The sequence below is a fragment of the Eumetopias jubatus genome, unplaced genomic scaffold (assembly GCF_037043125.1).
Source record: "Eumetopias jubatus isolate StellerSeaLion01/CBP00866 unplaced genomic scaffold, mEumJub1_p1.0 scaffold_14, whole genome shotgun sequence".
Lineage (NCBI taxonomy): Eukaryota > Metazoa > Chordata > Mammalia > Carnivora > Otariidae > Eumetopias > Eumetopias jubatus.
The window spans coordinates 27,912,844-27,936,925 of record NW_028274820.1 but is presented as its reverse complement, the minus strand read 5'-3'; the positions used below and the strand labels follow the sequence as shown (position 1 = coordinate 27,936,925).

The following is a 24,082-nucleotide window of genomic DNA, read 5'->3' as shown; positions in this document are numbered from 1 at the left end:
CTTACCAAAAGTTCTGATGGGTGATGATTTACAATTTATAATAACAGGCAAACAAATTTTGTCTCAATAATGTCATTAGCTTCACTTTTGTTGATGTGACTTTCTCCTGACATTTACAGAATTCATTATTCCTTTTTCTTTATGTAATTCCTTTGATGGTTAAAACTATCAGGTTTAAATTTTAAGATTTTAGAATTTGAGGGCCTTTCTAGTTGATCTAGTAAAGCCCCCACCCCCCCCTTTTTTTTTCCAGAAAGTAGGAAACTGAAGCTCAGAGGGCATAATTGAATCAGTTGTGGCCATTGATGCTTATTAGAGGCAGGGCTTGGGCTAGACCTGACTTTCCTAAATTGGATTAAAAAGTGGAAAATTATCAATTTTTTCATACAACAGGCCACAGTAAACATAAACCAGCAGCCAATGTTGGGGGACAGTAATATCAATTTGAGAACAAGAGTTTTCAAGCCCCAGAGTGCTACTAACAAATTTATGGCATCTCTAACTGTGCAAGGGTGATCACCCCTTCTGGCTTTCCCCAGACAGGGATTCACAATAGAAATTAGAATCCTATTCACAGTGTTTGCAAAACATCAGAATTACTTAGCAATAGTTTTAATAATATATTTAGAATCTGCATTTGAGAAAAGAGAAAAGAATATGAGTTAGACGTAGCAGAGTTGAGATAGAGGTATATTAATACCTGTGGAATTAATCACTCTTCTTGAAATAAAAAGGTGACTCGTGAGGATGTCACTTTGTCCAAAATTTATTGGTAAATGTAATTTTAATTAGACAAAAAAAATAGTTCCAAAGTTCAACAGAAAGACAACGTGAAAGAAGCAGTGTGACAGAGTATGGCAGCTTATACTTTCTGGTATAAATTGAAAATGATGAGACTCCAGAGAGAAGAGCGTGTCAGGCATTTGGGTTTGAAACAGAGCTCAGAATCTTGATCATTGTGTGACTCTGGGCGCTTTGCTTAACACTCTAAGTCTCATTTCCTCAACTGCATCATGGAAACTCTATTAAAACTAAAACCAGTGCTCACTTAGGCAACATAGATACTAAAACTGGAACAATACAGAGAAGACTAGCATGGCCACTGCACAAAAGTGATATGCAAATTCATGAAGCATTCCATATTTTTAAGTCTTAAAAAAAAAATACCTAAAACCATAAGCTTGGTGAAGATTAAATGAATTACCACATGGTAAGTGCTTAGCCTGGTACAGTTGTGATTCTCCATATATGTTTGCTGATAGTTGTGTTATTAAGACTAAAAGTAAGAAGTTGGTGAAACAATGGAAATAGTAAAGGAATAAAAAAAAGTTCTAGAAATGTATCCCAAATCTTAACTCATTATAAAGAAGGGATCACAAGCCAGTAATTATTCAGTAATGGGGAAAATTGGCTACTGGGAAAAACCGCTTAATGTAATTGTCCCCTCATACTATCGGGGGGGATTCAGTTTCACCAAGACTAAACACTACAGTGTAAAATAAGCAAACAAAACCATCAAATATTAGTAGAGACTATAGATGAAATTTATCTGATTAATACATAGTTTTGTGAGCATAATATTGCAAGAAATCATAAAGAATAGGTTTAAAAGTTAGAAAGTAAGCAACAAACTAGAAAAATAAGACTTAGAATTCACAAGAGTCTGTGAAAATTAATATATGAGAAAAAGTTTTACGTAGTTAGCCATCAAGGAAATTCAAGTAATTAAAAGATTGAAATAATCTTTTTTACTTAGAATTTAGGAAATAAAAATGTTAAGTATTCATGAAAGTGGAGTGAGATTGTTACAAATATAGTATAAATTGGCACAAAGTTTCTGTAAGGTAAATTGGCAATAGCTTAAAGAACCTTAACATCTTTCTTAACTGGGAATATAATGTACATATGTGTATGGATAAATGTTATCACCTCCCTGTTTCTCTGAGTTTTAGGATAACCATCTTCTTTCCCTATAATATTTCCAGTTTTCAAATTTCCTATAAAAATAGGAAAATCAAAATAAACAAAGTATTTTTAATAGGAATAAAACCTAACCAAGAGTTTGAAGATCACACCCTCTGTTCACTTTGCTTTTATTTTCCTGCACCGCCCTCTGGTGCCCAGCATGTGGTTAGCTTCTGATACCAGAATTGTAACCGCCTAATACACAAAATTGTATTGTTAATTTAATTTAGATAATTCATTTAAATTAACAATTTTTGTATATTACAAATTTGTTACATAAATTGTTATATTATGTAAATAAGTTCACTCGTATTTTGTAATTTGAAAAAAAAATACCCATGTTTCAAAGCAGGCTACTCTGAATTTGAGGTTTTTTTGCTGGTTATATACACAGTTTGAGCCTACCATTTTGTTTTTACATGCAAAAAAAGAGAAAACAGATCATTAAGACAAGTTCTAAGGAATAACTCAGATATTGAACAATTTTTCAGAAACCAAGAAATAAATTATGTCCTTTTTGCTCATTTAAGAATGTTTTATAACTAAGCAGTGTACAAAGTACCCTAAAGCAAGTCTGTCTTTGTAAGAGTTTAGACCACACATGGATTAGGGGAGGGGGTAAAAATCAGAGGCAAGCTGAATGGTCAAAGATTAAATGGGCCGTTTCTATTTCTCTGCAGTTCCAAGTGGAATAGTATCACCTTTGGGTTTCTTTTATCTTTAATTCTTAATGTTTCTAGAGGAAAACTACTTGAGCCCATTAACGATTTCAAAGGTAGGCTTGGGTGCCTTGTGAAAATGTGTTATGACATCCCACGAGGGCGCCATTCCTACACAAGGTTGCTTTCAAGGAACTTGATGCTTCTTTGTTTTGTTTTTTTTAAACTGATTTTTTTTTAAAGATTTATTTATTTATTTATTTGAGAGAGAGAGAATGAGAGATAGAGAGCATGAGAGGGAAGAGGGTCAGAGGGAGAAGCAGACTCCCTGCCGAGCAGGGAGCCCGATGCGGGACTCGATCCTGGGACTCCAGGATCATGACCCGAGCCGAAGGCAGTCGCTTAACCAACTGAGCCACCCAGGCGCCCTTGATGCTTCTTTGACTTAACGATGTGCCAACATTGCATTTTTATCCAAGGTGGATTCAATGAGCAGCAGAGTTCTCTCTCTCAGAAATATTTTGTGAAGTGATTTCTTACTGAGCAGAGCACCTGAGAACAAAAATACTGTCTTTGTAAAGCTAAGAGTTTAAATTACTTCATTTGAGAGGTTCACAATTTATTTTGGCACTGAAAGTATCTTTTAATATGATGTGTGTACTTGACTATGATATTTAATAGGAACGGTCTTTGGAAGCATTGAAATTTACTATTCATGGTTATTTCAGAGACTGTTCAAATAATAAGTTAATGTTTGAAGGATACTTGTATCATCCCGTTAGTGAACTTTAAAGCTCACTAAAGCTGATATCGTTTATCAGAATCTTTCTCAATCTAGGAATCTGTTCTGATTTGAGCATACTAATGTTTTTGCTAAAATAGTTTTTTAAATAATAGAGTTGTGCTTGATTTAACGTCTACTATGTGCCAGACTTTTTAATAGGTGTTTTACACACCTCTTTCTTTGGGTGTTTTAATAGCATCTATTGAGACAGAATACTTTATGAATATAGAAGCTTAACATAGTATAAAGCTAAAATACTTCTACAATTATAAATCTATAGCTTGATTTTGATCAACATTTCACACTGTCTTCTAATGAAACTCCATACATACATTTATCAAATATTTATAGCATACTATTATATACCCAGTACTGAAGTTGCAGTGCTGGGATGGCTATTTTCTTTGACTATGTGGGCTTCTAATCCAGTGGACGAATCTATCAAGATATCATAGAAATTTTAATGGAGTTGTATTCTGTGAAAGATACGTCTAGGCCTAGGAAAGTTTATAATGGGATGGTTTGAGCTAGTCAAGAAAGGTCATGAAAGCCTTTTGTAAGGAAAGACTGTTAAGGAAGAGGAGTGTTGTAGGCAGAAGAACAGGTTATATGGAAGGAGGAAATGAAAGAGTGGTCATCTGCTCGAGTAGGAATACAAAGTTCCACGTGATTTATACCCCAGATGCTCACCTTAACCCACACATCTTTCTGTCTCAGCATGCTAGCAGAGATTTTCTCAACAGTTCTTATAAGAGGCCTACTTGGTTGAATTTTCTGGGATTGGGAAAGGAATCAGTGTGGTATTAGTTTGGATTTCTGACTCCTGGGTTAGTTAAAAATATACATTTAAAAAAAGCATTTTCTTAATTGGTGACAAAAGCAGGGCTCCTTAAATCTATTTTCACTCACAATATACTATTTCCAAGCTTTGTAATATTATTAAGCTTTTGCCCTAAGGTTTTTAATACATAAGTGATTTATGTATTAAATATGTGGTTTATAAATTAAAATTTAGGCACTTGTTACCAAAGACTGCAACTGCAGCTTGTGAAAATAAACCTGTTCTTTTTGTCTGTTCTAAAAGCAGATGAGTATAAGATGTCTGTGAAATACACCCTTACCGAATTTCGAACTTTTAAAATTTCTCATCCCTTTCCTAGGAGAATAAGATTTGCTATGGGGACTTACACTTTGTAGGCTATTCCTTCCCCTGCATTATTTATGAGTTTTATTATGAGTATAATCATAGTATTTCTGTTATACACCCCTGAATTTGTATTTAATGAATTCGATTTACATTTAATCAGTTTGTGTTAAAGTGGCTTAATGAGATGCTTCATTTTTCTGTGTTAAAAGCAGGTCAAGGCCAACCGAAAGACTCAGGGCAATACATTATTTAGTGCTCATTTTCTGCAAACTTGTAATTTTATCATGAGTCATGGTTTAACTAAATCAGTTAATAACATTTCCTGTAACCATTTTTAATAATTCTCGAAGGTCAGACATTCTACTGTTGATTCATTGGCAAACTTTTTTTTTTTTTTAACTTTCTAACATGGGAATGCTCACGTTCTTTTGTTTTCAAAATGGAATGTGCAGAATAAGATTGTGTCAGATTATCAAGGAATGGGATAAAAGAGGCAGTGGAATTTAGAACTGAAGATACCACGTTTCCAACCTTTGAATTTATGGAAAACAGCAAAGAAACATATTGGAGCTTTTTACTCCTGTATATAATGTACCTGAAAGTCGTGTTCAAAGTAAAAACGAGAAAGAACTCAAATTATCTGTGCAGGATATTTTCCTTCTTGTTTTATCTCCACTCTCTCCAAACCTTCACAAGAACTTTATATTTCACCGCTTTTCTCTTTCCTGCATCTTTTCCTTCCTCCACTCTTCAATATCAGTCCTCTCTTGCTCTAGTGACCCTGCACTTTAAGGCAGCCTTTCTCCTTGACCCCAGGCTCACCCTTACAGGCACCCCGCCCCCCTCTTTTTCTTCTTTGTTTCCAGCCAAGGTGCTTTGAGGACGTGCCTCTGCACTGGCTGCCACTTCCCATGTGCTTCCAGGCATTCCAGTGGGCCCCGCCCCTCCCTGACACTGACCATGTAACATGGATGACTCCCATGGGCACTTTGAATTTTGCATCTGTGTCTCTGAACTGCACTATCTTTCTCCCTGAGACTTTTTTTTTTCCTCTCTCATCATTCCAAACAGCCCAGTCTCCTGATTTCCTTCCTGCCTCCATGGGAACTTATTTCTACCTAATTTTCTTAGGGACTCCTTTGACTAGTTTCCTTTTATTTATATGGTTTTACACCAAATTTCTATTCTGAAACCTATTTTATTTTTAATCTTTAGCCAAGACTTCTTTTGAGCCTCATGCTTTAAAAATTTCATTTATTTATTTGAGAGAGAGAGAAAGAGCATAAGCAGGGGGAGCGGGAGAGGGAGAAGCAGACTCCCCACTGAGCAGAGAGAGCCCAGTGTGGGGCTTGATCCCAGGACCCCGGGATCATGGCCTGAGTTGGAGGCAGATGCTTAATCAACTGAGCCACCCAGGCGCCCCCAGCCTCATGCTTTCAATGTTACGATTGCCTGACTTCACCATTTGCATGTCTCACTTATATTGAAAACTCAGCCTCATTGAACTCTGTACTTCTCTTGCCTCTTCCTCAAGTACCCATGAGTCCATCACTCCTCTAGTCCTCAGGCCATCCTAATGCCTATGTCAGACACCTGCAGGGCATTCCTAATAACAGGCTCTTACTCAGCAACATCCCCGGTCCACCACCATACATTGTGGATTCTTCCTCCCAATCGATGTACAACCCCTCCTTGTCTGACAATCTTCACAAATACCAAAGCCACTTATTATGTTGAGCTAGATTATTGTAATAGCCTTCAAATTATTTTCTCCCTTTTGAATTTTGCTCACCTTAAATCCATTTCCCAAATAGCAGCTTGCATGCTCTCTTAAATTTTTACATTAAATTATTTTGTATGTGGCTTAAAATCTTTCTGTGACTTGCCATTTGACAGAAATTCAAAGTGCAGTTCTTCAGCATTTCTGTTAGACCATGCATGATCTAGCCCCGCCTCCCTCCCTGAACACATTTTATGTCATTTTCCTCACTCATGTATGACTGAGCCGAACTCTTCTTCTTTATACATCCCTAAACAGCTTCCCTTTTGTTGTTCTGTTTGTCTGGAATGTTCTTCCTCCATAGTCTTCAATGAAACATTTCTCTGGAATCACAGGAAATGCCATTTCTCATGCGAATTTTCCCCTGACTACTCACAGTCCAAAATGGAACCCACTTGTGATATTGTCTCCTAGGAAATTTGCCTAAATTGATGATCAGAGAAACTAAGCTTCAGGAAGGTGAGTGATAGGCTCAGGGTTACACTAGGAGTTGGGGGCTCAGATGAAAATTGCTGTTTGAGCCTTAGTGCACTTTTGTTACCAATTTACTCACTTTATGAAAGAGAAAGCAGTGCAACAGCACTGGGACATATAAACCACACAGTCAAATAAAATGATATGATTGATTTTTGTGTTCATTTATACATTTACGTTTTATCTTTCACAGTTTAACAGCAATGCCCAGGATGTGAGCTGTTTTCTCTATTGCTTTATAGAACTAATCGTAATGTATTGTGATATGTTAGTTAGGAGGCTCTGCAAGAATAGTTAAAATCCCAGACTCCTATGTCACAGTGCTAATCTGATCCTGACTCTATGTCTTATGTACTTGTAACTACGGGCAAGTTCTCTAACCCCCCAGCACCTACGTTTCTTAGTGAATAGTAATAATATGTATCTTGTAAGGCATTTGTAAAGAGGAAATCGTTAATATTTGTAGAGTAAATGCAACATATAGTAGGCACCAGATAGGGACTTACATACATACGTATGTATACGTTTGTGCATAATTAATGCCTGAAGATACAAAACTATCATCTGCCACAATTCTTGACCTATGACAGGCTGATAGTAAATATTTGCTTATTGAATTGATGAAACATGTAGTGCACCTTATAACTAAGCTTCATTGATTTTCAGAGAAAAAAGGAATGATTGTTATATTTATAAGAATATGTGACCAGTTATAAAATTTATATTTTGGTTTGTGATCCACCTATTAAAATTGTTTAATTATGTGTTTTTGAGAAAGTCTCCACCATTTCATCTGGCCAGCCTCCTACCTTCTAGCAGGCATGGTTTTATTATTATCCTCATTTTGCAGATGTGATACTCGGCCCCAAGAGCCTCAGGGGCTCATAAAAATAGCAGAGTTAATAAATGATGGGATGTTTCCACTTGCCTCAGTGTCCCGGATCTCACTGCAGAACTCAGTGTTCTTAGCTTTTTTGGAAATACCCAATGAACTATGTGAATACTTTTGATAGGATGGGTGATATTACTTGGGTGATAATTCTTAAATTTTCATGTTGGGGCAGGCATCAGAGGTCGATGTTCTGTCCTGCAGCTTTCTAGTTGTTCAGGGCTTCATCACTTACAGCAAGGATCTGCTTGCCCTTGGCCTTGCCTCCATCATTCCCTCCATCGTGCCATCTGTATATAAGCTCTCCAGCAAGCAGTTCTAAAAGGCCACCTGTTGTTCCTGATTCTTTCACATTACTTTCCTGGGTTATCCCTGGTAGAAAGATTGTACCATCACATTTCAAGATTACTAAAACTCTGTTCCTGTCATTGACTTTACTGCCTTTCCACCTAGCTTTTCCTTGCGAGAGGTAAACAAGTGGTTAGTTTGTCCTTGAACCTTCCCAGGTGTCACCATATCATTTCTGGATTCTGAATACATTTCATTGTTTGTTGGCTTTTTTTTTCCCTCTCTCTAAAGGCTCTGAAAATTTGAGAGCTGAAAGGGACCTTATGTAATTCAAGTCCTAAATTTATGATCAGAGAAACTAAGCTTCAGGAAGGTGAGTGACAGGCTCAGGGTTACACTAGGAGTTGGGGGCTCAGATGAAAATTGCTGTTTGAGCCTTAGTGTACTTTTGTTACCAATTTACTCACTTTATGAAAGAGAAAGCAGTGCAACAGGACTGGGACATATAAACCACACAGTCAAATAAAATGATATGATTGATTTTCGTGTTCATTTATACATTTACGTTTTATCTTTCACAGTTTAACAGCAATGCCCAGGATGTGAGCTGTTTTCAGCACCTTGTCCAAGCCAATGTGAGAAATAAGAAAGTGCTGAAAGATGCAGTGAATAATATCACAGCAAAAGGAATCACTGACTATAAGAAAGGCTTTAGTTTTGCTTTTGAACAGCTGCTTAATGTAAGTATCCATACCACCCCCTTTTCTCTTTTATTACTGAATCACAGCATATGAATTTCAGTATGCTGGTACTTACCACCATCAGTCACTATGAGTTACATAACAGTGCTGTTTTTCATTTAATTTAAAAGCAGATGTGTCCAGGCAATAGAAATCTTTGAACTACTTTTATTTTTAAATCCAAAATTCAAAGACATACAAAATGTAGACATTCTTTTTTCTTTTAAATCTTTTCTTCCATCATCTTTTAAAACTCTGTTTAAGAAGCACATTTGTAAGATAATTATTTAATTTTGTATAAACCCTTCCAACTTAGTTGGCATATGTAGAATATCATTTCCTTTTTGTTTTCTCGATCACTACTGTATTTATCTGGAGACTGGCATTTTCAATTATCCAATGGCTGGTGGAAATATTTTAGTTTTAAACATCTACTTTGTTCTTGAAATTATTTCTTAATGTATAGGAAGGTCCAGATGACAGACATGAAGGTGAGGAGAACATAAAATGCCAGAGCAGGGATTCCTTCCTCAGTGAAGATCCCCCTCCCAACAAATCACCCACCGATGTTCCATTTAGACTCTCACACTCCAGCACGCCTACTGTCTGCCCCATATTACAGCGTATATCTCACACTCCAGACTAGTGTTCTCAAATGGCTATGTCATCTGTTTCATTTTGAACTGTTCAAGTGCAGGAGTTATCATTCAGGTTTTGTTTTGTTTGTTTGTTTAAAGATTTTTTTTATTTATTTGACAGAGAGAGAGCAAGAGAGGGAACACAGCAGGGGGAGTGGGAGAGGGAGAAGCAGGCTTCCCGCTGAGCAGGGAGCCTGATGCGGGACTGGATCCCAGGACCCTGGGATCATGACCTGAGCTGAAGGCAGACACTTAACAACTGAGCCACCCAGGCACCCCTCATTCAGTTTTTTTACCTCTCACAAAGCAATATTATCATGGTGGTTGAGAGTGCAGACCTAACCTTTCTCTACTTTGACTTCCTCCCTTACACCATGGCACATACCTCAGAGGGTTGTAGATAGGATTGTCCACAGAACCTGACACATAGCAAACCTCATGTGAGTGTGGGTTGTTGGCTTGGTATTGGAGTCATGACCATTATGACCATAATTAACAACTAGCACATGTCTGCTAGAGAGTCAGCTCATAATTCATACCATATTTGCTGAGTCACTAAAGAAGCCCTTACATGTGGTCTTATCTGCAAATCCTACTTTGTTGTTCCCTAAGTAAAGCTTCTAAACAGTTTTCAGGTTGTCTGAATCATTGATTCAGCCAATATTTATTGTGTGCCTCACAATTTCCTGCCATGTTACCAGCACTAGAATAGCAGAGGTAAACAAGACTGTCCGATTTCAACAATGTCCAGCATGATATGGTTAATTATTATTCCTAGTACAGTACGTTAGTGCTGTTATAGGGCATTTGGAGTCTGTTTACTTGAGTGGCACCAAAGAGGGGTTCAACTTACCCAAAGGAGGTTGGGAGAGTGGGCATTTCCTTGAAAACAGGATTTTGAAGAATGAGTAGAATTTAGGCAGGTAGATGAGAGAGGGAAAATCATGTCAGATAAAAAGAACAACATGGACAAAGGCACAGACGTAGAAGACATTGTGGCACATTGAGAAAATGGCCGGTGCTTCAGCATGACTGGGACATAGCAATACAGGAGCTGCGAGGGAAATAAAAAGGCCATGAGGTATCAGTTAATGAGGTGTTTAGGAGCAAATGAAAAGTTGATAATATGAGAATGACATGGTCTAACGAGTGTTCTAAGTTAAGCTGTTGTAGAAGTCCTGGTCTTGGAGTAAGAAACGTTAAGGAGAATGACATGGTAACTAACTGGATGGTTCTCTGGACTCGAACAGTTGGTGGCTGGTGACACAGGAATCTAGAGAGAGGGACTGTGAGGGTAGAAATAGCTCTGTTTCTGCTATGTGGAGTTTGAGGTGCTGGTATTTATTAGGTAACGTTAAATAAGCAAGTAAGGAGACAGGAAAGCAAAGTACTTCAGCTTTGCGGTTTCCAGGGGAATTCTCTTTGGTTAAATGGATATGTTTATTAAAAGATGTATGTTGGTTAATAGAACGATGAAAACTCAGAACTTTGAGAATCAGATGTAATGAACGATTAGATGGAAATGGATTCTTTCTCCAGTAAAGAAATAGAAGTTTGTGGGTTTTTTCATAGAAGTTCTTTTTCTTTTAAGTCAATCAGGTTTTTCTAGATTGTGTCATTGTAATTACTCTTCTTGGTATTGTTAATTTGCGTCACTTCATGCCCTTGTATTCAGGATTCAGTTGTGAAATGATAAGGGGTCTCAAGCCTCGTGTACTATTTCCAAGGCTGTCTCATTAGAGAGGCCACATTAACTCCCAGATTCACTACTAGTTGCTGATTAAATATGATTTAACTCCTCTTGGCCTCTCGTACTACTGCTATCACAATTGTAAATGATATTTAATATGACCTCAGTTATTCCTGAAATAAGTCCTATGTTCTGCTTTCCACATATCCCTTATGTATTGCAGTTCTTCATTTTAAAATAATTACCCCAAGGGCACCGGGGTGGCTCAATAGGTTAAGCAGCTTACTCACGATTCTGAGTCATGGGATCGAGCCCCATGTCAGGCAGTGCGCTCAGCGCGGAGTCTGCTTGTCCCTCTCCCTCTGCTCCTTCCCCTGCTTGTGCTCTCTCTCTCTCAAATGAATGAATGAATGAATAAAAAAAAATCTTTAAAAAAATAATAAAATAATTTTCCCAGATGTCATTACTTGCCTTATTCAAAGTTGAAGCAGATTTTGTTACCTATTTCAAATACTTCCAGTCTTATCACACAGTATCATTCTTTAGTTTTTAGTAGTTTGTCCTTGTAAGGTTTATCATTAAGATCCCTGAAGCAAATATCAAATAGAATTAAATGTATCATTTATCCCACAGTACACCATAAACTGAGATTTGAATTAGTCCTCAGGTAGAATTTCATAAAATATTACAAATATATGGAGATGCATTGTTCAAAGAAAATTTTTTTTTAAGATTTTATTAGAGAGAGAGCATGAGTGAGGGGAGGGGCAGAGAGAGAGAAGCAGACTCCTCACTGAGTGGGGAGCCAGATGCGGGGCTCGATCCCAGGACCCTGAGATCATGACCTGAGCCAAAGGCAGATGCTTAACTGACTGAGCTACCCAGGCACCCCAAAAAATTTTTTATTAAGTACATAATATGATAGATGCTATGCTGTGTACTGGCCACACAGTGATACAAGGAAACACAGGATATACAGGGATAGACATACCGTAATTTGTTATGAAATAACATATTAAAGTAAATTACCAACTCTACTAATTGTCGTTTTATTGAAATAGTCAAGTTCTTTCCTTTACTTAATTTGTTACAAACCAGTAACATATAAATGTTATGATTGTGTGATTCTTTAGATAATTGCTAATCCTCTGACTAGTTGCTGACTTTGCTCTACCACACATCTACTAAGGAGGCTACTCCTGGGAAAAATCATGTTGAAAACAAAACATTTTGTCATTCCCCCTTTTGTGTATGTCCTAATATCTCTCTCTTGGGAAACATTATTATTTTAATTACACAAATGATCAGCAAGACCCAGTGTGTTTACTTGCGCTGGTACTTGTATTCATTAATAAAAATGCCCCCACTACTTCCAAAAATGAAACCAAGTCCTTACGTAAAATCTTTACCTAATCACTTTTATGTAACAGTCCTTTAGGTACATATATTTTGCCCATCTTAAAGAGACAGATAAAAAGAAATCATCAAAGAAATTAATTTTAGTTAAGGATTTCAGTGCCTTTCACAAAAGCATTTTGATGATAAAATATGTAACTTGTCAAATTTTCATATGGCTTTCAGATAAGAACTACATTTGAATGTGACAATTGTATTAGTCAGTACTTGCATTTTCACAATACTTTGTTCAAAGCTTTAACTGCCATGTTCTGATGGCCTGATCAATGGGGTGAGATTATATGAAACAGGATTTTTTCATCAATAGAGCATAATATTGTCTTGCTTAACTTTTACAGTGGGAAATGGGATTTATCTTCTTTGAAAAGTGAGATCGAGTATAGACTTTCCAGAAGCCTAACCACTACCCAAGAATTAATGATTTTTTTTTCAAAAACAGTAATCATTTAAAGGCCAGGGCTGGTACTGTCCAGTATGGTAACCACAATTCCATGTGTCTGTTGAGACTTGAAATGTGCCTGGTCTGAATTGAAATGTGTTGTAAATATAAAATAAACACGAGGATTTGAAGAGCTATGCTGAAAGAAAAAATGTATACTATCTCAGTAATTTCTATATGGATTTCATGTTGAATTGATAATATTTTGGATGACTGGGTTAAGTAAAATATGCTAGTAGAATTAATTTCAGAGATTTCTTCATACTTCCATTACTGTGGCCATTAGAAAGTTAAACTTACAAATTTGGCTTGCAGTATACCTCCATTGAACAGTACTCAGCTGGAGGTTTGACATTTTCAAAGAAGCTGAGCATTCATAAAGTAGTGTAATCTTTTATTCTCAACACTTTTGCAAACACATTTCATAACAGTAGAAGCTTGAGATTGTAATTTCAGACCTCAAAGAAGTCCAGCTTTCTAAAGTAATTGTTCATTTTAGTGGCCCTTTGTTGCTAATCCATTGTTCTCCTATGACTGACTCTTTGGAGACCTTAAAGTTTAAAGGGGATTTGCCATTGGAATTGAATCTTTCAGAATTAGAGTATGTTTGGCGGGTTGAGAGAGGATAACAGGATAGTCTGGAATTAGCATTTACAAAAATATAAGAGCATTGGGTGTTAGGGATCAACTAGGAGTTTATAATTTTGGAGAGGTAAAGTGAATAAAGTAGGATGAAGAAGGAGGAAAGGGAGCAAAAGTGTTTGTAAATGGATTAAAAATATATGTGGAAGGGTATGCAGAATTTTCATTCATACTATTTATTTGTTTCTGGTACAAATTATAGGTGCATAAAATTGACATAATAGCCATTAGTTTAAAATCCATTTATTAATCAACCACTGAGAGGTTATTATTATATGCTAAGCCCTCGACGATCAAAAAAGACAAAAGTTCATGCCCTTATGGCACTTAAATTCAATCAGGGGAAGTCAGCAATAAAAAAGTGGATACTATGTACATAAAAGAATATAAAATGCTATGAAGCAAAATACAACCTGGGAGAGAGATGGCAATGTAAAACATAGTTTTCAGTAAAGTCCTCACTGATAGGTGACATTTGGTCAAAGACCCAAAGGAAGTGAGACCTATGGATGTCTGGGGGATGGGAGGAGGCCCTGGTAGGGATGGGCCTGGCCTGATCTCGGAAGTGGTTCTTTAGAATATACCTACTGAACAGATCTTTCACCCACTACCTGCAATCTGTTCATGCTCTTTACATATTGTTTTATATTTCTTACCTTTTATTGTGAATGATACGCATTTTGTTTTTGTTTTCTTTACAGTATAATGTTTCTAGAGCCAACTGCAATAAGATTATCATGTTGTTCACGGATGGAGGAGAAGAGAGAGCCCAGGAAATATTTGCCAAATACAACAAAGACAAAAAAGTGAGTGCAAGTTTATAGTATTTTAATCTTAATATCAATGTAGATGGTTTTTAAAGAGACTGTCAGGGAGGGGCAGTAAGAAGGAATGTTAGTGTGCTGATTATAAAGTCATACAGATCATGGATTATAAACCATTGGCTAAATTAAAGAATTAAATATATAATATTTTTATGTGATCCATAACTACCTTATGTCTAACTTATTAATTTGGACCTATAGAATCCTATTTGATTTTTTTTTAAAGATTTTATATATTTATTTGACAAAGAGAGAGAGTACAAGCAGGAACACAAGCAGGGGGAGTGGGAGAGGGAGAAGCAGGCTTCCCGCCGAGCAGGGAGCCCGACGCGGGGCTCGATCCCAGGACCCTGGGATCCTGACCTGAGCTGAAGACAGGCGCTTAATGACTGAGCCACCCAGGCGCCCCTATTTGATTCTTATATATAGATTCTATATAAGAAAATATTATAGGAAGAGAATAACCAGAAGAGAATGGAAAAATAGGAACAGTTTGAGCTTTTCTAGGATAAATTTATGATCATTTAATTATTAAAGATTATAGGGGCGCCTGGGTGGCTCAGTTAAGTGTCTGCCTTCGGCTCAGGTCATGATCCCAGGGTCCTGGGATCAAGGCCTCCCAACACCATTTTAAATGAGGCTTCCTTTATTCAGTTGTACACTTTGAAGAAAATATTTTAGACAAAATCTTTTATCATAACGTACGGTATGTAAAGAGTGTTCTGTTTCAATATGCAATGAAGAATGTGAAGATAAGTATTTTGAGGTTGGAATGTATTTGTTACGGTGATTATTTAACTGCAGAGGAAAGTATTGTAGGGAGCCCTGACTAATTTGAATGTCCATCCATGTAGCAAAACCTGCTGATATGGTGGAGAATATCACCTGTGACTATTTCTCTAGCAATCCTACCATCAGCTTATTTCATCTTTCTTAGTGACTCTTTGCATTTGATAAGAGAATGATTCTCAACTTGGTTTTTTTAAATGTTAAGGATCCATTAAAAAAATAATGATATAAGCTATTTTTTGTTTCACAAATTCCAACAGAAATTATATACTTATCCACAAGTGTCTTCTGAGTAAAATGCCGATTCACTTTGCTTTTATTTGGACTTTTCACACTTAGAAAGGTGTGGCTCATCATGAGCACTAGTGGATTGTTTTTTATGCATTTCAGGAATTGAAAGGAGAGAAGAAAAAGGTGAACTAATATATTTAGATAGTTTTGCAGACACAACATTGTGAATAATTTGGTACAGTATTGATGAAAATTTTGCAGCACTTTGAAATACACTTAGGTACTTTTTAGCCTATATGTGATTGGAATATGATTAAAGAATTGAAAACATAAGCAAATTACGTACTTTGAAACATGCCTTCATCAAAACAAAGTCAACTTTTGTGGACAAATAATTTCTTTATTCATGCCCAGTAGTGCATTTTTTTAAAGGTTTTATTTATTTATTTATTTGAGAGAGAGTGAGAGCCAGAGAGGTCACAGAGGGAGAGGGAGAGGGAGAAGCAGGCTTCCTGCAGAGCAGGTAGCCCGATGCGGGCTCGATCCCAGGACCCTGAGATCATGACCTGAGCCAAAGGCAAACCCTTAACTTGACTGAGCCACCCAGGCATCCCAGGAAGAATTTCTTAAAGGAATACAGCAATGAATTTTACATTTGATATCAGATTTTGTGCCCGAGGTGTATCTTGATTTTAAGGAGTATATAATATATTGTTTTTTTTTATTTTATTATGTTAATCACCATACATTACATCATTAGTTTTTGATGTAGTGTTTCATGATTCATTGTTTGCGCATAACACCCAGTGCTCCATTCAATACGTGCCCTCTTTAATACCCATCACCAGGCTAACCCATCCCTCCACCCCCCTCCCCTCTAGAACCCTCAGTTTGTTTCTCAGAGTCCATAGTCTCTCATGGTTTGTCTCCCCCTCCGATTTCCCTCCATATATTCCAACAAATTTGAATAAAAGAGTATAAATGCATAAAAGGAGAGGTGATTTTCATCTAAACTCGTAATTTATTTCTTCTTCCAAAACTGTATTTGCATCCAGGATTAACACAATAACATCTCTTGGAGGCATATCATGAGGGGTTTTTTTTTTCCTTTTTTTTTTTTAATACAAAAGGAATTATGTCATGAGGAAAGCAATTATTTTCTACCCTCTATTGTCACAAATTGTTTAATTGAATAAATGAAGAATTTGCTAGTTTAAGGTCATTTTTCTGTGTATACATTCTAAAAATGTCCATTCTAAATATTAATGTCTTGAAACACTGCTTCTCAGCCCCTTCACCTTTTACAGGAACTCAACTTTTTAAACAAAGCATTTTGTGACACGCTGAACCACATAATAAATGATTCATATCACATTCACTTTTGTAAAACTGATGAATTTAGTCTTATTCAACCATCCTGCTGTTTGTTTGCTAACATAGTGACTCCTATGCTCTATGGACACACACTTTTCTTAAGGCCACATACCTTTATTAATGCCAAAGCAACTTTGGAAATGAATTAGTGCTTAGTTTCTGCAATGTAAATGCTATTTTTACCTAACATAAAAATGAAAATGTTCTTGGAATTAGGTACTTGATTGGTTCTGTGATTCTAATTTCAGTGGCTGTAGCCAAGTTCTGTGATAAGCACACTTACACGTGTATGCTTACCTACATCCACAGATACATCCACACACATTTATATCTGTTTTAAATGGGCATCCTCTTCTCTCTGTTCATTGTGTCTCTAGGAACAAGAGACCATGTGTGTTACTTTGGCATAAGATTTATTATATAAAGTTGTATGAATAAAAGCCAACAGGTAGTTGAGAGGTACATAAGGGGTGAGGAAATAGAAATCTGGATAAAGTCCTTTTTTTTTTTTTCCCCCTAAAATCTTTGCAAATTTGCTAAGAAATACTGGGGGAAAAGTAAGACCATCAACTCCAGGCGAAGTTGTTTAGATGCACACACAGGTATGGATGTATATACACACACACATATATATATTTTTAGGAATGGAAGAGCTGATTCATTATTATAAATTAGTAAAGGGATACACATCCAGGAAAAGCTTATAGACACAAAATAGAGAAATGATAATTGAGGGAGATCGTTGAAAGAGGAGAGACAGAGAGAGAGATACAGATCATAGATTTCTGATTTGAACAAGCAGGAATTCTGTTTATGGAAACATTGCTGTCCCACATTTCTTATGCTCTCTACTTTGTTGCTCAGTGCCTTACCACATTTCCTCATGTGGGAAAACTTTGTTAAACCAAAATTTTATCTCTTGGTATTTGCATGTTCTGTATCCACTAACAGTGAAAGTAGAGAATAGCAGATGACAACTTTTAAGTCAGTTACATGTTTGAGCATATCTGTATTTTGTCAAGACACCATTTACATAGTTAATTGTTTATGCTAAAGGCATGTGTGTAGGTATATATGTACCTACTGAAGATAGCGTGTGTGTGTGTGTGTGTGTGTGTGTGTGTATACACACATATACATATACATAGGAGAAATTCTTTTCACCATCTTCAAATATGACTTCAAATGGTTGTGGATGAATTTGAGGACCCCTTTCTAACTTCTCCATATTCAGAATCCCCTACCTCCCACCGTCCCACACCATGTGAGACATGTGCTGCCCACAGATACTAATATAGAAGGTAATTGACTATCTTTGTCATGCAAGGATGTATATGACACAAAATGTTTAGTATTTTTGCCATAGACTTCTTTGCCACAAGCATTTTCATTGCAAGCATTTTCACCTCATCACTAAATAGCCATAAGGCAACTTTGCCATAAAAGATAAAAAATAATTGATTGACAGATCGGTTTGACAGTTTGGTTTCTTAAACGGGTTGATAGTTTGATTTCTTTTCTCCATCGATGCATGCTGCATTGACGGATTGTACTCCCATTTCTGTGACCTTTTTTTTTTTTTTATTTAAAAGATTTTGTTTATTTATTTGACAGAGACATAGTGAGAGCAGGAACACAAGCAGGGGGAGTGGGAGAGGGAGAAGCAGGCTTCCCGCAGAGCAGGGAGCCCAACGTGGGACTCGATCCCAGGACCCGGGGATCATGACCTGAGCCGAAGGCAGACGCTTAACGACCGAGCCACCCAGGCGCCCTGTACTCCCATTTCTGTATGACATAAATATTAGCCCTCATAATGGTGTGTACACATTTCCTACAGAACTTTGCAATGTCTGTCGTTGGACATGTACCAGTATGGAAAGAAAAAAATAACTATGGAGAACGCTTTCACAACACACAAAAAAAATACAAAGCTTAGTGACAAATATGCTTCCTAGTGTTTAGAGACTGATCCTTCTGTCATAAGATGAAGAGATTTTAGCAAAAAAAAAAAAGAAAAAGAAAAGTACAGTGCCGAAGAATGAGACAAATCAACCAGCCAAAACATCCCAGACAAATGTAACACTATGAATGAAAGACTTTAAAGACCAGTGTTTAGGTATAACCCACAAAATAAAAGCAGTGAGTTTTGCAGTACCGCTGTGACTCCACAGCATACGTTTTGAATGTATTCAAGTAGTTTGTATTTCACAAAATAAAGTCTTTTAAAATTTGTTACTCATTATCCATGTTTCATTATCTTTTTCAATGAATGATGCTCTTTTATTTTTCACGATTTTATCTTTTACAGCAAAATTGCCTTAAAGCCATTACTTAGGCAGTGAAATGTTTGCAGTGATATTGCTTGGAGCAGAGATGTTTACAGTGAAATTATCTAGAACCATGTATGACAGAGCAGTCCCCTACCTGCTAAATTAGTATTTGTTACATAATAAATTTATCAATTCAGAATTTCACTAGCTACCTTATGTTTCAAATGGCCAGTGTGTAAAAATAAAATTTGATAGGTTCAATAAAATAAAAACTTTCAGTACTCTTAAAAATACTGCACATGATTATGACTTTGTTAAAACCGATTCTTTAAAAACAAAGTTCACTTGTGGCTTTCAAAGTAGCACAATTACAAAGTCATAAAGAAAGTTGGATGAGCTATCAAAGGAAAATCTGAAAACTACTCTTTGAATTCTGCCTTTTCGCCCAAGCCTCTTGCTTGGCATACATGGGACTGCTGAATGCTTCATTTACACTCATTTTTCATCCAGGTGACATTAGAAATCATTCAGAGCAACCCAGGTAGGTGTGATGAGGTACATCCGGAGAGCTGATGAATGAGGCTACAGATATACAGCACAATTTAATGAGGCCAAAAGGTTGAGAATTAGAACAAAATGTTTGGGTTCTTTCGAAATGCATTACTCTTGGGAATTAATCTACCTGATTATAGATAGGTACAGCTTTAAAACTGAGTCCCTGTTAATCTCCTCACACAGCTGTTCCATATTAAAATGCATTCACTTTATAATCTTTACCTGCAGCAATGCCATTCCTTAGGGTTCACCCATGTGTACAACACTTCCTTAAAAATGGTGCCAAAACTAAAATGAACTCTATCATAAAGTCCAAACAAATGAATAAAGGAAAGTGAAACCAGACACAGAGTTGAAAGATAACTCCCAGGCCTAGCAAAATTAAAGATACTTGATTTTCTGTCGAATAGCAAAAAGATTGGTTAGCCATACACACTTAAGATTGTCTAGCCAGGTAGAAAGTCGTCCTCAGAGTCTTAGCTTAATTCTCAGAATTAATCAAGAAATGCAAAAGCATCGAGAATTTATAAAATGAAAATTTCAAAATAACGAGTAAATGAAGAAGAACAAATGGGAACGGTGATAGATGGATTTCAAAATAAAGAATACATTGCTAAAATTATAAGAGGCTGACAGTAGATGCATTGTTACATTTAAAAAATTATTTAGAAAATGATTAGCAGTGTCTTTCCTATTTTTCTGTCAGATCCAGGGTAGGAAGAAATCTGTAGCCTACAAAAATCTAAAGCAAGTTGCAAATGATGGAATCTGCCTATGTGTTTTATATAGTAACAGTGAAAACTGTCAATTAATTTTTCAACAGATGGTAAGGAAAGTAATTTGTTGCCTTCTCTACTGTCCCTGCCTGGCTTCTCCCCGGCAAGAATGAAACCTTTGGAAGCAATGTTGGAATATATGCAGCATTCCGATTTGTAAAATATGTAATACCATTTAACAAATGCACTGCTTCTAAAAAGTTTCCTTTTAGATATCTTGCCACTTTCAACAGTTACCAAAAGTTTTCCAGCTTTAGAATAGAAAATGTACCTTTGTTCATAAAAATCAAGTATGTCATTTATGCCAGACTTACTATAGAGTTGAAAAGAATAATTACCAGTAGTAACATTGGCCCTGCCGATAGAGAGATTATCCATTTAAAAGGCATGGGTGTGTGTGTGTGTCTTCCTCTCTGACAGATTTATCTACATTTGTTTCTCTTAATATAAAATTAATGTTGACAGTCCATTCCCTGAACTAAGGAAAACATTATCAGACACAGTCTCTTCAGGTTTGAGTAATAGCACTACCACACATTTTACAGAATCCTTAATATCTAAAGTCTAATGAAAAATGAAGTTAGGCATTACAAGAAGCGCAAAGTATATAAAAAGACATACAGAAAATGTACAGCAGATGCACCTGAATTAATCTCTAGATAGAATTCTGTCACCTAGAATCAGGATTGCCCTTTGGGCTAAATGGTTAGACCAGAAAAGGCACGCTCTTCTGCATTTTCTGAGGCTGCTTCCTTCTCCGATGAAGAATTCTGCTTCCCACAGATCTCTGCAGACAGTTTTGCTGGGCACTCCCTTTCCCCCAGACTCCTTTATCATTCTGTGTTTGAAGCGCCGTCTGTCTTCTTTCATTCTTCCAGATTCCCCTTTTTGATTATTTTATTTATCTGTTCACTTACCTTGAACTTCCCTCTATGAAGCAATTTGTTCTAATAACACAACTTTAAAAAGAAAAGCAAAATGCAGTAGTCATGTTGGTTTTGTATACATGATCTTAAAGAACCAAACATGTTTCTTTCACGTCTCACATGTGGGTGCTTAACATAGATACATGCCTTGGGATTATGTTGGTATTTTACATTTATTGATGACAGTTACAGTGACTCATCCTCACGTTATCAGATGATGAGGTGAGCTTGAAGCTCTGAAATAGGGGTTATGTCCGTTTATAAATGTACCACTGAATCCTTTGGGGCTAGTGCAGTGCTTGATGCCCAGAAGTTGCTAAATATATACTGATATGTCAGATGTTTCAGTAAATACACGATAAATAAGCTCCTAAGGTGGTAAACTACAAAAAATTCATAAATGTAAGAAAAATTCAGTAGCTCTGTTCTTCTTGTAAAAGATAATCATTTAAAACAATATTTATTTCCTTATACTTAGACTGTGGAGTAGAATTGATGTTCCACTCTTGTATATATCATCTTATAAGGAAGGAGGGTTTAAGTTTATATAAGAAATGATTGTATTGATGGCATCTTTCCATTTACTCTAATCAGTCTAACACGTAGTTTTTCATGACTATTCTCATTATTAGCATCAGTGAAGTACTTGGCATTACCCAAGAAAATCTGAAATAAATCAGTATATCACTTATTTTCTGACCTCCTAGGTGATGATAGTCTTGGCAGAGCTAAAGATTGCTTGGAAATACAATGTGCCCATAGCGTATTCCTCCTTTACCAGGAACTATAAATGAATGCAGAGGGAAGGAGAACTAGAAATTACTTCCTTATAATCTGATACTGTGAGCATGATTCATTTTACTTGTTGTTAATAAGTTTTAAATACCAACATAATCCCAAGGTATGCATCTATGTTGTTATCCACCCAACATGTAGGACACAGGAGAGAACTATCCGCTCTGTTTTTTAATAAGATCACGTATACAAAACCTATCTGACTACTGCATTTTGTTTTCCTTGATAAGGTGATTTGGTGTTATTTGCTTGAACAAATTCATTAGTCCTTGATTAAATTTTTGCCTTTGTCAGACCATAGGAAATTTCATGTAGATATATCTCATGTGGAGACAGTGGAATTTAGACAATATTGGCCCCTTTTCTTTAGTTCATTGCTAAATGTAATAAAGCGAGCCACATTTGTTCTAGAAAGGTGTCGTTTCGAGTTCTTTTGAGTTCTTTTTGAGGCATGGAAGGCTGATGTCTCACTAATGGAAAATGTTACCCCATGGAAATCTGATAATTTGACTATAGAACTTGTAGTCCTCTTCTCCTCATCCTCATTATTATAGTTAATATTGATTGAACTTAAAATTTTCCGTGTATCATAAAAGCTTTATATGTATCGTTTCATTTACAATGGGGATAATCGTATGATAAAAACATTTTTATGACGATCATCGTTACCATCATCCCCATTTTAGAAATAAGAAAACCAAAATTCGGGAAGTTAAATAACTTGTTGAAAGTCATACAGCTACTAAGTGGCAGAGTCAAGAATTTAAATGACCTCCAGTCCGGATTTCATAAGCTCACGTGGAATGCGCCTAGCCGGTCATCTGTCTCTTTCTCCCGGGCAGCCTTGTGGGGCTATGCCAATCATCATTTGCCCACCCAGGAGCCTGTCTTGCAGTCAGACAGCAGGGCTGTTCCACTAAGGGACATGGCTTCTTGCAGCGTTAAGAGGTTAAGACGGATTAAACTAAGCCATCAAAACTTTGCAGACTGCAAGTACCTTTCAGATCATCGGACTTTATAAAATAAATTAAGTGTGAAAGGTGAATGTGGACACTTTTATTTATTTCATGCTACTATGAGACTAGGGATGTGGGTTATTTGAATGCTCCGGATTCTGGTACACTTGTGAATTATGGAAACCACTGTAGAATTTTCTCCTAAAATATTCAGTCCAATCTAGTATTTTTATAGGCTGAAGGCCAAAAATTTTGGTACACACAGTAAATTAATAAAACCCATTTCTGACATCATTTTTCTAACGTTTCGATAGCTGAAGGTTTTATTTTAGTTTTATTGGCCTCTTTTCTTCAGAGTCTCATTTCCATTATTCCTTGGAGATTTGCCTATTGTAAATTAAACTTGAACTCTGGGTAACTGATAATTGTTGAGGTGACAGTTTCCAGTAACTGGGTTCTGCTGGGAAACAAGAAATTCCTATGGCTTTTTAAAATAGGTTGACCCTGTGGCTTTGGAAAAATCTTAATTGAAGGCAACTATTTTAGTCTTCAACAAACAGAACAAAACAAAACAGATTAGCAGAAGTCCAGAATTGTAGGATAAAGTTACAAAATAGTGGTATATGGTAAGGAACAAGTTAATAATATATTTTAAATAACCAAACTTGCTGTAAATTAAAAGTTTTCTCCTATCAACTGGGCCGGTCTTGACATCAACATTAGACTCTTGGAATTAGAATATTCTGTTGAGAGAAAAATGGTTTTTGAAGCAACTGAAGACAAAATTATGTAAATTTGCAACTAGTTATAATGACTTTTAAGAATTTTAACTTTATTAACTATGCCCTCAAATTACTGTTGCTTTTTTAAATACACTTATGCAATTAAGCATGAGTCAAGACAGGAGAAAATTTTCATTCTCTCGGAATTATAGAGTACAGAAAGGTATATATATTAAGTATACTTCATTTTGCCTCAAAAAGTTTGTTCAACTTCATTGGACAAGTCTGCATAACATAAAATAAAAAAATGCAG

At 36.3% G+C, this 24,082-nt stretch overlaps 1 protein-coding gene and 1 non-coding gene across 8 annotated transcripts in view; both read left to right on the top strand.

Annotated features, from left to right (window-relative positions):
* CACNA2D1 (calcium voltage-gated channel auxiliary subunit alpha2delta 1) overlaps positions 1–24,082 on the top strand; it is a 474,147-nt gene that overhangs the window by 382,081 nt on the left and 67,984 nt on the right. For all 7 annotated transcript variants that reach the window (XM_028118805.2, XM_028118819.2, XM_028118796.2 and 4 more), the window contains exons 11-12: positions 8,568–8,726; positions 14,253–14,357. In XM_028118805.2, the coding sequence (XP_027974606.2) occupies positions 8,568–8,726; positions 14,253–14,357 (264 nt within the window). The remainder of the gene's footprint in view (positions 1–8,567; positions 8,727–14,252; positions 14,358–24,082) is intronic.
* LOC114222432 (U6 spliceosomal RNA) lies at positions 1,041–1,147 on the top strand. Its single transcript, XR_003611947.1, has one exon. It is a non-coding gene; the product is annotated as a U6 spliceosomal RNA (small nuclear RNA).